Source organism: Cheilinus undulatus, linkage group 22 (assembly GCF_018320785.1).
Source record: "Cheilinus undulatus linkage group 22, ASM1832078v1, whole genome shotgun sequence".
Taxonomy (NCBI): Eukaryota; Metazoa; Chordata; class Actinopteri; order Labriformes; family Labridae; genus Cheilinus; species Cheilinus undulatus.
Genome location: NC_054886.1, coordinates 36,575,465 through 36,593,294, shown reverse-complemented (window position 1 = coordinate 36,593,294; position 17,830 = coordinate 36,575,465). Strand labels below are relative to the sequence as shown.

Sequence of the window (17,830 nt, the reverse complement as noted above, 5' to 3'; positions counted from 1 at the left end):
CATAAGAGTAGGAGAACACTAATAGAACACTACATAAGAGTAGGAGAACACTAATAGAACACTACATAAGAGTAGGAGAACACTAATAGAACACTACATAAGAGTAGGAGAACACTAATAGAACACTACATAAGAGTAGGAGAACACTAATAGAACACTACATAAGAGTAGGACAACACTAATAGAACACTACATAAGAGTAGGACAACACTAATAGAACACTACATAAGAGTAGGAGAACACTAAAAGAACACTACATAAGAGTAGGAGAACACTAATAGAACACTACATAAGAGTAGGACAACACTAATAGAATACTACATAAGAGTAGGAGAACACTAATAGAACACTACATAAGAGTAGGAGAACACTAATAGAACACTACATAAGAGTAGGAGAACACTAATAGAACACTACATAAGAGTAGGAGAACACTAATAGAACACTACATAAGAGTAGGAGAACACTAATAGAATACTACATAAGAGTAGGAGAACACTAATAGAACACTACATAAGAGTAGGAGAACACTAATAGAACACTACATAAGAGTAGGAGAACACTAATAGAACACTACATAAGAGTAGGAGAACACTAATAGAACACTACATAAGAGTAGGAGAACACTAATAGAACACTAATAGAACACTACATAAGAGTAGGAGAACACTAATAGAACACTACATAAGAGTAGGAGAACACTAATAGAACACTACATAAGAGTAGGACAACACTAAAAGAACACTACATAAGAGTAGGAGAACACTAATAGAACACTACATAAGAGTAGGAGAACACTAAAAGAACACTACATAAGAGTAGGAGAACACTAATAGAACACTACATAAGAGTAGGAGAACACTAATAGAATACTACATAAGAGTAGGAGAACACTAATAGAACACTACATAAGAGTAGGAGAACACTAATAGAACACTACATAAGAGTAGGAGAACACTAATAGAACACTACATAAGAGTAGGAGAACACTAATAGAACACTACATAAGAGTAGGAGAACACTAATAGAACACTACATAAGAGTAGGAGAACACTAATAGAACACTACATAAGAGTAGGAGAACACTAAAAGAACACTACATAAGAGTAGGACAACACTAAAAGAACAACATAAGAGTAGGAGACTAATAGAACACTACATAACAGTAGGAGAACACTAATAGAACACTACATAAGAGTAGGAGAACACTAATAGAACACTACATAAGAGTAGGAGAACACTAATAGAACACTACATAAGAGTAGGAGAACACTAAAGAACACTACATAAGAGTAGGAGAACACTAAAAGAACACTACATCAGAGTAGGAGAACACTAATAGAACACTACATAAGAGTAGGAGAACACTAATAGAACACTACATAAGAGTAGGAGAACACTAATAGAACACTACATAAGAGTAGGACAACACTAATAGAACACTACATAAGAGTAGGAGAACACTAATAGAACACTACATAAGAGTAGGAGAACACTAATAGAACACTACATAAGAGTAGGAGAACACTAATAGAACACTACATAAGAGTAGGACAACACTAATAGAACACTACATAAGAGTAGGAGAACACTAAAAGAACACTACATAAGAGTAGGACAACACTAAAAGAACACTACATAAGAGTAGGAGAACACTAAAAGAACACTACATAAGAGTAGGAGAACACTAATAGAACACTACATAAGAGTAGGAGAACACTAAAAGAACACTACATAAGAGTAGGACAACACTAAAAGAACACTACATAAGAGTAGGAGAACACTAATAGAACACTACATAAGAGTAGGAGAACACTAAAAGAACACTACATAAGAGTAGGACAACACTAAAAGAACACTACATAAGAGTAGGAGAACACTAATAGAACACTACATAAGAGTAGGACAACACTAAAAGAACACTACATAAGAGTAGGACAACACTAATAGAACACTACATAAGAGTAGGAGAACACTAATAGAACACTACATAAGAGTAGGAGAACACTAATAGAACACTACATAAGAGTAGGAGAACACTAATAGAACACTACATAAGAGTAGGAGAACACTAATAGAACACTACATAAGAGTAGGAGAACACTAATAGAACACTACATAAGAGTAGGAGAACACTAATAGAACACTACATAAGAGTAGGAGAACACTAATAGAACACTACATAAGAGTAGGAGAACACTAATAGAACACTACATAAGAGTAGGACAACACTAAAGAACACTACATAAGAGTAGGAGAACACTAATAGAACACTACATAAGAGTAGGAGAACACTAATAGAACACTACATAAGAGTAGGAGAACACTAATAGAACACTACATAAGAGTAGGAGAACACTAATAGAACACTACATAAGAGTAGGAGAACACTAATAGAACACTACATAAGAGTAGGAGAACACTAATAGAACACTACATAAGAGTAGGAGAACACTAAAAGAACACTACATAAGAGTAGGAGAACACTAATAGAACACTACATAAGAGTAGGAGAACACTAATAGAACACTACATAAGAGTAGGACAACACTAATAGAACACTACATAAGAGTAGGAGAACACTAAAAGAACACTACATAAGAGTAGGACAACACTTATAGAACACTACATAAGAGTAGGACAACACTAAAAGAACACTACATAAGAGTAGGAGAACACTAATAGAACACTACATAAGAGTAGGAGAACACTAAAAGAACACTACATAAGAGTAGGAGAACACTAACAGAACACTACATAAGAGTAGGAGAACACTAATAGAACACTACATAAGAGTAGGAGAACACTAAAAGAACACTACATAAGAGTAGGAGAACACTAATAGAACACTACATAAGAGTAGGAGAACACTAATAGAACACTACATAAGAGTAGGACAACACTAAAAGAACACTACATAAGAGTAGGACAACACTAAAAGAACACTACATAAGAGTAGGAGAACACTAATAGAACACTACATAAGAGTAGGAGAACACTAATAGAACACTACATAAGAGTAGGAGAACACTAATAGAACACTACATAAGAGTAGGAGAACACTAATAGAACACTACATAAGAGTAGGAGAACACTAATAGAACACTACATAAGAGTAGGAGAACACTAAAAGAACACTACATAAGAGTAGGAGAACACTAATAGAACACTACATAAGAGTAGGAGAACACTAATAGAACACTACATAAGAGTAGGAGAACACTAATAGAACACTACATAAGAGTAGGAGAACACTAATAGAACACTACATAAGAGTAGGAGAACACTAATAGAACACTACATAAGAGTAGGAGAACACTAAAAGAACACTACATAAGAGTAGGACAACACTAAAAGAACACTACATAAGAGTAGGAGAACACTTATAGAACACTACATAAGAGTAGGACAACACTAAAAGAACACTACATAAGAGTAGGAGAACACTAATAGAACACTACATAAGAGTAGGAGAACACTAATAGAACACTACATAAGAGTAGGAGAACACTAATAGAACACTACATAAGAGTAGGAGAACACTAAAAGAACACTACATAAGAGTAGGACAACACTAAAAGAACACTACATAAGAGTAGGAGAACACTAATAGAACACTACATAAGAGTAGGAGAACACTAATAGAACACTACATAAGAGTAGGAGAACACTAATAGAACACTACATAAGAGTAGGAGAACACTAATAGAACACTACATAAGAGTAGGAGAACACTAAAAGAACACTACATAAGAGTAGGAGAACACTAATAGAACACTACATAAGAGTAGGACAACACTAAAAGAACACTACATAAGAGTAGGAGAACACTAATAGAACACTACATAAGAGTAGGACAACACTAAAAGAACACTACATAAGAGTAGGAGAACACTTATAGAACACTACATAAGAGTAGGACAACACTAAAAGAACACTACATAAGAGTAGGACAACACTTATAGAACACTACATAAGAGTAGGACAACACTAAAAGAACACTACATAAGAGTAGGACAACACTTATAGAACACTACATAAGAGTAGGACAACACTAAAAGAACACTACATAAGAGTAGGACAACACTAATAGAACACTACATAAGAGTAGGACAACACTAAAAGAACACTACATAAGAGTAGGACAACACTTATAGAACACTACATAAGAGTAGGACAACACTAAAAGAACACTACATAAGAGTAGGACAACACTTATAGAACACTACATAAGAGTAGGACAACACTAAAAGAACACTACATAAGAGTAGGACAACACTAACAGAAAACTACATAAGAGTAGGACAACACTAATAGAACACCACATAAGAGTAGGAGAACACTAATAGAACACTACATAAGAGTAGGAGAACACTAATAGAACACTACATAAGAGTAGGACAACACTAATAGAACACTACATAAGAGTAGGACAACACTAAAAGAACACTACATAAGAGTAGGACAACACTAAAAGAACACTACATAAGAGTAGGAGAACACTTATAGAACACTACATAAGAGTAGGACAACACTAAAAGAACACTACATAAGAGTAGGACAACACTAAAAGAACACTACATAAGAGTAGGAGAACACTTATAGAACACTACATAAGAGTAGGAGAACACTAATAGAACACTACATAAGAGTAGGACAACACTAATAGAACACTACATAAGAGTAGGACAACACTAAAAGAACACTACATAAGAGTAGGAGAACACTTATAGAACACTACATAAGAGTAGGACAACACTAAAAGAACACTACATAAGAGTAGGACAACACTAAAAGAACACTACATAAGAGTAGGAGAACACTTATAGAACACTACATAAGAGTAGGACAACACTAAAAGAACACTACATAAGAGTAGGAGAACACTTATAGAACACTACATAAGAGTAGGACAACACTAATAGAACACTACATAAGAGTAGGAGAACACTAATAGAACACTACATAAGAGAACAAGCTCTGATCTTTGAGATAGGAAGGGAGAAGCTACTTGGTAAGAGGAATCTGCTTTTGGTTGTTTCAGTTGGAAGTAGGTTGTTGGCAGTTTTGCTTAGGCTGAACGTGTTAGTTTCACTCTCTCTGCAACAATAGGTGAGGCAGTTGACGCGTGTGGCTCCCTCTATTGATTGCTATAGTGTAATCTGCCGGGGAGGAGTTTCACTGTAGTCCAAGCTTTAAGAGAGTTTGAATCTAAATTTGCCAGCTGGGGCGGTTAGCGGCTGTGCACAATCAACTCAATTGTGCACATCTGTGGCATATCTCTCTATATAAGTACACAGACTGCGCTGAAGCGTCAGCGTAAGCGTCAGCCCTTGTGGAAGCCCAATTGTGTGAAGACCACATTGGGTAAAGACCAGCGAGTCTACCTGTGCGAGTCCACCGAGCAAGGCCACAGACAGGCAGCACTGCCTCATAACAGTCTAACGCACCCCAGCAGTCTAACGCAACATGTGCAACCAAAAAATACAAGTCATATATGGGAACAGAAAGAAGCACAATAGTTACAGAAAACGAAACCTGCATAATCTGTCCACTTTGCAGAATGCCTCTTTTCCACAACCTTTTATCACAGTTGGCCTCTGGAACTGCCAGTCTGCAGTTAACAAAGCAGAATTCATCAATTCCCTCACTAAACTGTCTAACATTCAGGTCCTAGCCCTGACAGAAACTTGGGTCCGTCCTGAGAACACTGTAACACCAACTGCTCTATCAGTTGATGCAGTGTTCTCTCATACACCTCGCTCTTCTGGCCGAGGAGGTGGCACAGGCATTATTCTTTCTCATAGCTGGAACTCAGCCAGTTCAAACCCTTGGACAATAACACCTCATTTGAATATCATGCAGTACAGGTCACTGCCCCAATAAAGGCTTACATGGTTGTGGTATAGCCCACCTGGGGTCACCTGACAACTTTATTGTGGAACTGGACATGTTACTCTCAGACATCCCTGATGATGGCACACCATTGGTTGTCATGGGTGACATGAACATCCACTTGGATAGAGCCCAGGCTACTGATTTTATTTCACTACTGTCCTCCTTTGACTTGGAACTGGTTCAAACGCCTCCTACACACAAGGCTGGTAATACACTGGATTTGATTCTAACTCGCAATTGCTCCACGGCTAATTTGAGTGTAACACCACTTCACCTCTCTGACCACTACTTCATTCAGTTCTCACTTGGCTTACCTGAACTTCAACAATCTACTACTCAGTTAAGATCATACCGCAGAAACCTTCAGTCACTTGACCCAACACAGCTGTCTGACGAGGTCTCAGCTGCACTAGCCTCATGTAACGAGTCCTTCACACTCACTGTTAACGAGGCCACAGACACATTCTGCTCCTCACTGACCTCCTCTCTGGACAAACTCTGCCCTCTGGTGTCTAAGCCTATTCGTAATACTCCACCTTGTCCCTGGCTCACTGAGGTCATCAGAACCCAAAGGGCAGGGCTCAGAGCGGCAGAGAGAAAATGGCGTAAATCCAAACAAACCACTGACTTGAGTGCTTATCAGCAAAAACTGTCCTGTTTTACCTCTGCTCTAAAATCTGCTAAGAGGGCGTTCTATCAATCAAAGATCTGTGCTGCCACTGATGCACGCAAACTCTTCTCTGCTTTTAACTCGCTCCTCTCTCCTTCAAACCCACAACCCTCCAGTATGTTGACTCCAGACATGTTCGCCTCCTACTTCACTGACAAGGTTTCTACCATCAGCGACCAATTCTCTGAGCCTGTCCAACTCAGTTGTCTGCCACCAGCTAGTGATGCATCACTTAGCTCATTCTCTCCACTAAGTGAGAGCGAGGTCACCAGGCTTCTGCTTGACTCTAAGCCCACAACCTGTCCCCTCGATCCGATACCATCACATCTCTTGCAGGCGATTGAGCCCACAATCAGCCCTGCTGTGAGTTGTATCATTAACTCCTCTCTGTCCACAGGTGTTTTCCCAGCTGCTTTCAAGCAAGCGGGTTACACCACTGCTCAAAAACCCACTCTCAACCCAGCCCTGGTTGAAAATTACAGGTCTCACTTCTCCCATTCCTATCAAAAATACTGGAGCGCACAGTCTTCAACCAGCTCTCAGAACACTTGCAGAACAATGATCTACTTGATCAGAATCAGTCTGGCTTTAGGCGGTGCCACTCTACTGAAACTGCACTTTTGTCGGTAACGGAATCACTTCGCTTGGCCAGAGCAGCTGGTCAGTCCTCAGTTCTCTTACTGCTGGATCTGTCTGCTGCCTTTGACACAGTAAACCACCAAATCCTCCTCTCCACACTCTCTTCACTTGGTATCTCAGGATCTGCCCTACAGTGGTTTAAGTCCTACCTCACAGGGAGATCTTTTAGAGTATCATGGAAGGGAGGAGTGTCTAAACTGCATGGCTTATCAACAGGGGTGCCTCAAGGGTCTGTGCTTGGTCCCCTACTTTTCTCAATATACACCACCTCACTTGGTGCAATCATCCGCTCCCATGGCTTTTCTTATCACTGCTATGCAGACGACACACAGCTATTCCTGTCCTTTCCACCAGATGACACAACTGTCTCAGCTCGGATCTCATCCTGCCTTGCTGATATTTCTAAATGGATGAGGGAACGTCACCTTCAGCTCAACCTGCCCAAAACTGAGCTCATTATCATCCCAGCCAGTCCCACTATGGAACCGCAGATCAGTATCCAGCTTGGATCAAATAATCTCTTGCCCACTAAGTCAGCCCGGAATCTGGGTGTCATGATTGATGACCAGCTAACCTTCAAGCTCCATGTGGCCTCGATTGCTTGGTGCTGCCGTTTCGCCCTCTACAACATCAAGAGGATCAGACCCTACTTGACAGAGCATGCTACACAACTCCTAGTACAGGCTCTTATAATATCACGTATTGACTACTGTAACTCATTACTGGCAGGCCTACCTGCATGCACAGTTATACCTCTGCAGTTGATCCAGAACGCAGCAGCACGTCTGGTCTTCAACCAACCCAAGAGAACTCATGTCACGCCTCTTTTAATCTCTCTACACTGGCTTCCAGTTGCAGCTCGCATTAAATTCAAAACTCTAATCATTGCTTACAAAGCAGTAACTAAAACTGCTCCTGTTTACCTGGAGTCCCTCATCCAGGTCTACACCCCTTCTCGCCCACTACGCTCAGCCAGCGAAAGGCGCCTGGTACTTCCAGCACATCATGCTCCTAAGTCACTAGCTCGACTCTTCTCCTCTGTTGTCCCTAAATGGTGGAATGAATTACCCAACTCCATTGGATCTACAGACTCCCTGTCTACTTTCAAGAGAAGGCTAAAGACCCAGCTCTTCAGAGAACACTTTGCACTTAGCTAGGCAATTCTCTACTGTTGTCCCCAGTAGTAGATTGAGTCTCAGCCAGACTATTCTCCACTGCTGCCCCCAGTGGTTGAATGAGTTTCCCAACTATAGTTAGCTCGCACTGTCCTGCTCTACTTCTGGGATTTCTTTGCCCAGCTCTTTGGGAATGATCCAGCACTTGGTACTTGGTAAATAGTTGTTGTGAAGCCTAATGAATGGCAATTAGTGACCCCACATTTTCCTTGATTCATTGTTGCTGTCTAAAAACAAAAAAAAAAAAACATAAAAACAAAAAAACAAACAAAAACAAAAAAAAAAAAACAAAAAAAAACTACATAAACAACGTATATTTTAGGTACTCTGCCTTAAACTCTACACGGCAGCACTTGCGTCCAATTGAACCTGAAGCACTTGATGGCACTTACTGATGTTGTTTCTTCTTGTCTAGATCATTGCTTGTGTTGTTCTTGCTCTCAAATGTACGTCGCTTTGGAGAAAAGCGTCTGCTAAATGACATTGTAACATTGAGTAGGACAACACTAAAAGAACACTACATAAGAGTAGGAGAACACTAATAGAACACTACATAAGAGTAGGAGAACACTAATAGAACACTACATAAGAGTAGGACAACACTAACAGAACACTACATAAGAGTAGGAGAACACTAATAGAACACTACATAAGAGTAGGAGAACACTAACAGAACACTACATAAGAGTAGGAGAACACTAACAGAACACTACATAAGAGTAGGAGAACACTAATAGAACACTACATAAGAGTAGGACAACACTAATAGAACACTACATAAGAGTGGGAGAACACTAATAGAACACTACATAAGAGTAGGAGAACACTAACAGAACACTACATAAGAGTAGGAGAACACTAACAGAACACTACATAAGAGTGGGAGAACACTAATAGAACACAACATAAGAGTGGGAGAACACTTAGAGAACACTACATAAGAGTAGGAGAACACTAACAGAACACTACATAAGAGTAGGAGAACACTAATAGAACACAACATAAGAGTGGGAGAACACTAATAGAACACAACATAAGAGTGGGAGAACACTTAGAGAACACTACATAAGAGTAGGAGAACACTAATAGAACACTACATAAGAGTAGGAGAACACTAACAGAACACTACATAAGAGTAGGAGAACACTAATAGAACACAACATAAGAGTGGGAGAACACTAATAGAACACAACATAAGAGTGGGAGAACACTTAGAGAACACTACATAAGAGTGGGAGAACACTAACAGAACACTACATAAGAAGACCAGGAAACACACCTGAGACATGAAGTCACAGATAAATGTGGAGAAACATCAACAAGAGTTAAAGAATGAGGTGGGGACCATGCTACTGTTCACTACTCTCTCCCTCCGTCTGCCTGTAGGAGGCGTACTCCATAGCTCGCCAGTTTAACCTGGTCCCTCCGGTGTGCGAGCAGGCCGAGTATCACTACTTCCAACGAGACAAAGTGGAACTTCACCTGCCGGAACTCTACCACAAGATCGGTACGAGCGTGCACCATCAGCTTCAGAGCATCACGATACTGCTGATGGTTAGCCTCTAAGCTAACAGTAGCCTCTGAGCTAACAATAGCCTCTCAGCTAACAATAGCCTCTGAGCTAACAGTAGCCTCTAAGCTAACAGTAGCCTCTCAGCTAACAGTAGCCTCTCAGCTAACAGTAGCCTCTCAGCTAACAATAGCCCCTCAGCTAACAGTAGCCTCTCAGCTAACAATAGCCTCTGAGCTAACAATAGCCTCTGAGCTAACAATAGCCTCTCAGCTAACAGTAGCCTCTCAGCTAACAATAGCCTCTCAGCTAACAGTAGCCTCTCAGCTAACAATAGCCTCTCAGCTAACAGTAGCCTCTCAGCTAACAATAGCCTCTGAGCTAACAATAGCCTCTGAGCTAACAATAGCCTCTCAGCTAACAGTAGCCTCTAAGCTAACAGTAGCCTCTAAGCTAACAGTAGCCTCTAAGCTAACAAACATTCATTTTCATAGCCTCTAAGCTAACAGTAGCCTCTAAGCTAACAAACATTCATTTTCATAGCCTCTAAGCTAACAGTAGCCTCTAAGCTACAAACATTCATTTTCATAGCCTCTAAGCTAACAGTAGCCTCTAAGCTAACAGTAGCCTCTAAGCTAACGAAAATTCATTTTCATAGCCTCTAAGCTAACAGTAGCCTCTAAGCTAACAAACATTCATTTTCATAGCCTCTAAGCTAACAGTAGCCTCTAAGCTAACAAACATTCATTTTCATAGCCTCTAAGCTAACAGTAGCCTCTAAGCTAACAAACATTCATTTTCATAGCCTCTAAGCTAACAGTAGCCTCTAAGCTAACAAACATTCATTTTCATAGCCTCTCAGCTAACAGTAGCCTCTAAGCTAACAAACATTCATTTTCATAGCCTCTAAGCTAACAAACATTCATTTTCATAGCCTCTAAGCTAACAGTAGCCTCTAAGCTACAAACATTCATTTTCATAGCCTCAAAGCTAACAGTAGCCTCTAAGCTAACAAACATTCATTTTCATAGCCTCTAAGCTAACAGTAGCCTCTAAGCTACAAACATTCATTTTCATAGCCTCTAAGCTAACAAACATTCATTTTCATAGCCTCTAAGCTAACAGTAGCCTCTAAGCTACAAACATTCATTTTCATAGCCTCTAAGCTAACAGTAGCCTCTAAGCTAACAAACATTCATTTTCATAGCCTCTAAGCTAACAAACATTCATTTTCATAGCCTCTAAGCTAACAGTAGCCTCTAAGCTACAAACATTCATTTTCATAGCCTCTAAGCTAACAAACATTCATTTTCATAGCCTCTAAGCTAACAGTAGCCTCTAAGCTAACAAACATTCATTTTCATAGCCTCTAAGCTAACAGTAGCCTCTAAGCTAACAAACATTCATTTTCATAGCCTCTAAGCTAACAGTAGCCTCTAAGCTACAAACATTCATTTTCATAGCCTCTCAGCTAACAGTAGCCTCTAAGCTACAAACATTCATTTTCATAGCCTCTAAGCTAACAGTAGCCTCTAAGCTAACAAACATTCATTTTCATAGCCTCTAAGCTAACAGTAGCCTCTAAGCTAACAAACATTCATTTTCATAGCCTCTAAGCTAACAGTAGCCTCTAAGCTAACAAACATTCATTTTCATAGCCTCTAAGCTAACAGTAGCCTCTAAGCTAACAAACATTCATTTTCATAGCCTCTAAGCTAACAAACATTCATTTTCATAGCCTCTAAGCTAACAGTAGCCTCTAAACTACAAACATTCATTTTCATAGCCTCTAAGCTAACAGTAGCCTCTAAGCTACAAACATTCATTTTCATAGCCTCTAAGCTAACAGTAGCCTCTAAGCTAACAAACATTCATTTTCATAGCCTCTAAGCTAACAGTAGCCTCTAAGCTACAAACATTCATTTTCATAGCCTCTAAGCTAACAGTAGCCTCTAAGCTACAAACATTCATTTTCATAGCCTCTCAGCTAACAGTAGCCTCTAAGCTAACAAACATTCATTTTCATAGCCTCTAAGCTAACAGTAGCCTCTAAGCTACAAACATTCATTTTCATAGCCTCTAAGCTAACAGTAGCCTCTAAGCTACAAACATTCATTTTCATAGCCTCTAAGCTAACAGTAGCCTCTAAGCTACAAACATTCATTTTCATAGCCTCTAAGCTAACAGTAGCCTCTAAGCTACAAACATTCATTTTCATAGCCTCTAAGCTAACAGTAGCCTCTAAGCTAACAGTAGCCTCTAAGCTAACAGTAGCCTCTAAGCTACAAACATTCATTTTCATAGCCTCTCAGCTAACAGTAGCCTCTAAGCTAACAAACATTCATTTTCATAGCCTCTAAGCTAACAGTAGCCTCTAAGCTAACAGTAGTCTCTAAGCTAACAGTAGCCTCTAAGCTACAAACATTCATTTTCATAGCCTCTCAGCTAACAGTAGCCTCTAAGCTACAAACATTCATTTTCATAGCCTCTCAGCTAACAGTAGCCTCTAAGCTAACAAACATTCATTTTCATAGCCTCTAAGCTAACAGTAGCCTCTAAGCTAACAGTAGCCTCTAAGCTAACAGTAGCCTCTAAGCTACAAACATTCATTTTCATAGCCTCTCAGCTAACAGTAGCCTCTAAGCTACAAACATTCATTTTCATAGCCTCTCAGCTAACAGTAGCCTCTAAGCTACAAACATTCATTTTCATAGCCTCTCAGCTAGAACCTTGACGGGTTTATATTTACTGGATGTTTTTATTCACTGCACTAATCAAACAGCACACTGAGAGGTAGGGGAGCATTTTGTAGTCCGTCAGCGGTAAATTGTAGTTTTTAGGTAGCCCTATGTCACATCAGGAACATCAGCTGGAGCTGTCAGAGTCCCTCATCATCACCGTTCTCCTCTTAATCTCACGTTCTGTCGAGGTTGAAGAACAGAGAGGAAATGATTTATGGGGAGATTTTGACCTTTTGAGTAGAACCTTAGTGCTAAGCTAAGCTAACTCCTCCTGGTTTCATGTGAAGTTGAACTTAGGCTAAAAAGGCGTACTGTGCCTTTAAATGGCGGTGGGCAGCGGTGGTGTGAGACGGTCAGAGCCGCTGGGGTCTGTGGGGACAGCAGCTGTTCAGGTCCAGATCTAATTATAGGCCTGCTCACTGAGGTGGTTCAACATGAGGCCTGTGTCCCCGCAGGTGTCGGAGCCATGACCTGGTCCCCGTTAGCCTGCGGCCTGCTGACCGGGAAGTACAACGAGGGCGTCCCAGAGAGCTCCAGGGCCGCCATGAAGGTGTGCAGTGACTGTCTTTAATAATGAGCGGAGCGTGAGCCTGCAGGGTGACGGAGCATCTGTGATCCATACTCTCTGTGTGTCTGCAGGGCTACGCCTGGCTCAAGGAGCGGCTCTACAGCGACGAGGGGAAGAAACAGCTCAGCAAAATCAAAGAGCTCCACCTGCTGGCGGATAGGCTGAAGTGCACGGCTGCTCAGCTCGCCATAGGTACAGTAAGCATCCCTCTGTCTGATGAGCCGTGTGCAGGGTGGATTCAGCCTTTTTAGAACACAGGCCTGGGGCCCTCCACATCCACTGTTCTCCCCCCTTTAAATTCTTATTTATCAGAGAAAGTCCTGCTGGTGCCCTGCTGTAAAACCACCAGAGATGACTGTTTATCACTGTTTGTGTTTAGAAATAATCAGGCAGATTAACAAATGTCTATGTGAAGAGTCTAGATGGACGTCTGACCACCACATCAGAGCGAGGAGTGTTAGCATGTTTAAACCAGTAAAAAATGACAATTTACTCACAAATACATCTTTGTTCCATTTTGGACTTTTGTCCTTCTTTTGGTCATTTTTGGTTGTTTTACCTAAACCTCTGTAAAAGTGACCACAGCTGTATACTTGGTGATATTTTAGGACTTGTTTTTGGTGTTTTTCAAATGAAAAAGTATAAAAAGAAAAGCTGTAATAATAATTTACACAACCATCTTTATTTGAGAATTAACAGCTGGCATTCATGCCACTAGAACAACCACCACGTTTAAGTTACATTGTTCTATTTTTTGTCAGTCTAGCTCCCATTAAGATGGCCAGAATAACAGCAGAAAGAGGATGGAACTTCTCCAAAAGTGGCCAACAATGTCCTACTGTACGGCAACAATGGAGGGACAATGTCCCATCATCACTAGCTTCATAAAGATTCAGTCTTTAAAGATGTTATCCTATAAAACCTTCAATATGATTTAGAGAATTGATGTCATCAGAGCTTATAAAACATTCCATCCTTTCTTTTAAAGATAATGTCGCAATGGCTTCACATTCCATCCTTTCCTTTAAAGATAGTGTCATCACAGCTAATGAAACATTCAATCTTTTCCTTTAAAGTGATGTCATCAAAGCTTTTAAAACATCCCATCTTTTCCTTTAATGGTGATGTCATCAAAGCTTTTAAAACATTCCATCTTTTCCTTTAATGGTGATGTCATCAAAGCTTTTAAAACATTCCATTTTTTCCTTTAATGATGATGTCATCAAAGCTTATGAACATTCCACCATTTCCTTTAATGGTGATGTCACCAAAGCTTATAAAACATCCCATCTTTTCCTTTAATGATGATGTCATCAAAGCTTATAAAACATTCCATCCTTTCTTTTAAAGAAAATGTCATAACAGCTTCACATTTTATCTTTTCCTTTAAAGATAGTGTCATCACAGCTAATGAAACATTCCGTCCTTTCTTTTAGAGATGTCATCAAAGCTTATAAAACATTCTTTTCTTTCCTTTAATGATGATGTCATCAAAGCTTATGAACATTCCACCATTTCCTTTAATGGTGATGTCACCAAAGCTTGTAAAACATTCAATCTTTTCCTTTAATGATGATGTCATCAAAGCTTTTAAAACATTCCATCTTTTCCTTTAATGGTGATGTCATCAAAGCTTTTAAAACATTCCATCTTTTCCTTTAATGGTGATGTCATCAAAGCTTTTAAAACATTCCATCTTTTCCTTTAATGATGATGTCATCAAAGCTTATGAACATTCCACCATTTCCTTTAATGGTGATGTCACCAAAGCTTATAAAACATCCCATCTTTTCCTTTAATGATGATGTCATCAAAGCTTATAAAACATTCCATCCTTTCTTTTAAAGAAAATGTCATAACAGCTTCACATTTTATCTTTTCCTTTAAAGATAGTGTCATCACAGCTAATGAAACATTCCGTCCTTTCTTTTAGAGATGTCATCAAAGCTTATAAAACATTCCATCCTTTCTTTTAAAGATAATGTCGCAACGGCTTCACATTCCATCCTTTCCTTTAAAGATAGTGTCATCACAGCTAATGAAACATTCAATCTTTTCCTTTTAAGTGATGTCATCAAAGCTTTTAAAACATTCCATCTTTTCCTTTAATGATGATGTCATCAAAGCTTATGAACATTCCACCATTTCCTTTAATGGTGATGTCACCAAAGCTTGTAAAACATTCAATCTTTTCCTTTAATGATGATGTCATCAAAGCTTATAAAACATTCCATCCTTTCTTTTAAAGATAATGTCATTACAGCTTCACATTTTATCTTTTCCTTTAAAGATAGTGTCATCACAGCTAATGAAACATTCCGTCCTTTCTTTTAAAGATGTCATCAAAGCTTATAAAACATTCTTTTCTTTCCTTTAATGATGATGTCATCAAAGCTTATGAACATTCCACCATTTCCTTTAATGGTGATGTCACCAAAGCTTGTAAAACATTCAATCTTTTCCTTTAATGATGATGTCACCAAAGCTTATAAAACATTCCATCTTTTCCTTTAATGGTGATGTCATCAAAGCTAATAAAACATTCCGTCCTTTCTTTTAAAGATAATGTCATAACAGCTAATGAAACATTCCATCCTTTCTTTTAAAGATGTCATCAAAGCTTATAAAACATTCCATTCTTTCCTTTAATGATGATGTCATCAAAGCTTATGAACATTCCATCCTTTCCTTTAAGATGATGTCATCAAAGTTTATGAAACCTGAGCTGTGATTGATGGACAGGTGTCACATGACTGTCTTGATCAGAGCAACCCTAGAGGGATGGAGAGGGAGGGGAAATAGGGAGTGGGGATTGACTAGGACTAACTAGGACTAACCCTCTCTCTCTCTCTCTCTCTCTCGCTCGCTCGCCCTGCCTGTCTCTCAGCCTGGTGTCTCCGCAGTGAGGGAGTCAGCTCGGTTCTTCTGGGAGTGTCAAACACAGATCAGCTGTTGGAGAACCTGGGTTCTATCAGGGTAACATCACTGAGCACTTACACTCTCCCCATCATGACCACAGTGGAGCTCCTCAACATGAAAGTTCCAGCTTCATGAACATTCCATCCTCTGCCTTTGATGATGAAACATTCCATCTTCCTCTGTCTCCTTCAGGTTCTCACCCAGCTGACTCCACCACTCATCGCTGAGATGGACGCCTTGCTTGGCAACAAGCCACGAAGTGGAAAGAAGGAGACGAGGAGCTGAAGAGGAGGGGAGTAAAGACTTGAACCGAACTCTTGGAGCACTGAGAAAACAAGATGGCCGACAGGAAGGACCAATTCTGGGGAGCAATAATCGTATTTATTCTTCAGACAACGTCATGGAGAGAGGCTCCTGCACATGCTCAGAAATTATCATAGATCTATTCATTCCTATAATCTTGAAGATGCTGAGGCTCGTTCCAACGCTGTCACCACGGCAACAGCTCTCTGTCATTATTAGAACATGCCACAACAGTCCCTACGTTATGTTGACCGTCCTTTTTGGCAACGTTTGGGAAAGTGGGTGGAGCTGGCAAGGAGCGAGGGCTTTCCTCGCTCCTCACCAGCTCCACCCACTTTCCCAAACGTTCCCAACAATGGCCGACTTCTTGATTAAAATGGAGGGAAAGATGGGGCCATCCTTTTGAGCTAAACAAACATTCCATCCTTGCCTATTGCATGCAAGCCATTCTGGTTAACCGTTGCTGTGGTAACAGCGTTTCTGAGGCTCTCCTGTATCCTACAGAATATCTATGAGTATATTTACTATTAAATATGAATCTATATTTTATGAATGTAGCTCCAGTAGATTTTAGATAGACGGTTTTTAACCCAGTGCTGCTCAACCTGACACTCAGATCTCCACTCATTCATTTTTAATGGTTTTTAATCGGTCCTTGGTCAAGCTCCACCCTCCTCGATTACTGTTGAGGCTCATAAATGCCCCCTAGCAGATTAACCCTTTAAAAAAGGTCAGGTTGACTCCACTGATAAACCAGCCCTCAGTGAAACCAGGTGACTGTTGCAATGACAACACGATAGCCAGGAGCCTTTATAAAAGATTTAGGAGCTACGACTACCACCAGAGGACTGTTAAAACTAGAACAACCACCAGGAGACTTTTAGAGCTAGAACTACCACCAGAGGACTGTTAAAACTAGAACAACCACCAGGAGACTTTTAGAGCTAGAACTACCACCAGAGGACTGTTAAAACTAGAACAACCACCAGAGGACAGTTAAAACTTAAACTACCACCAGAGGACAGTTTAGAGCTAGAACTACCACCTGAGGACTGTTAAAACTAGAACAACCACCAGGAGACTTTTAGAGCTAGAACTACCACCTGAGGACTGTTAAAACTAGAACAACCACCAGGAGACTTTTAGAGCTAGAACTACCACCTGAGGACTGTTAAAACTAAAACTACCACCAGAAGACTTTTAGAGCTAGAACTACCACCAGAAGACTGTTAAAACTAAAACTACCACCAGAAGACTTTTAGAGCTAAAAAAACCACCAGAAGACTTTTAGAACTAGAACTACCACCAGAGGACTGTTAAAACTAGAACAACCACCAGAAGACTTTTAGAGCTAAAACTACCAGCAGAAGACTTTTAGAGCTAGAACTACCACCAGAAGACTGTTAA

The 17,830-nt window shown here is 39.9% G+C and overlaps 1 protein-coding gene across 1 annotated transcript in view; it reads left to right on the top strand.

Moving 5' to 3' along the window:
* The window catches only part of LOC121504650 (voltage-gated potassium channel subunit beta-2-like), a 63,660-nt gene extending 46,993 nt beyond the window's left edge, over nucleotides 1-16,667 (top strand). The window contains exons 11-15 of the mRNA XM_041779635.1: nucleotides 9,769-9,889; nucleotides 13,089-13,183; nucleotides 13,273-13,393; nucleotides 16,089-16,177; nucleotides 16,313-16,667. Of these exons, the coding sequence (XP_041635569.1) occupies nucleotides 9,769-9,889; nucleotides 13,089-13,183; nucleotides 13,273-13,393; nucleotides 16,089-16,177; nucleotides 16,313-16,405 (519 nt within the window). The 3' untranslated portion in view covers nucleotides 16,406-16,667. The remainder of the gene's footprint in view (nucleotides 1-9,768; nucleotides 9,890-13,088; nucleotides 13,184-13,272; nucleotides 13,394-16,088; nucleotides 16,178-16,312) is intronic.
* The last annotated feature ends 1,163 nt before the right edge of the window (nucleotides 16,668-17,830 follow it).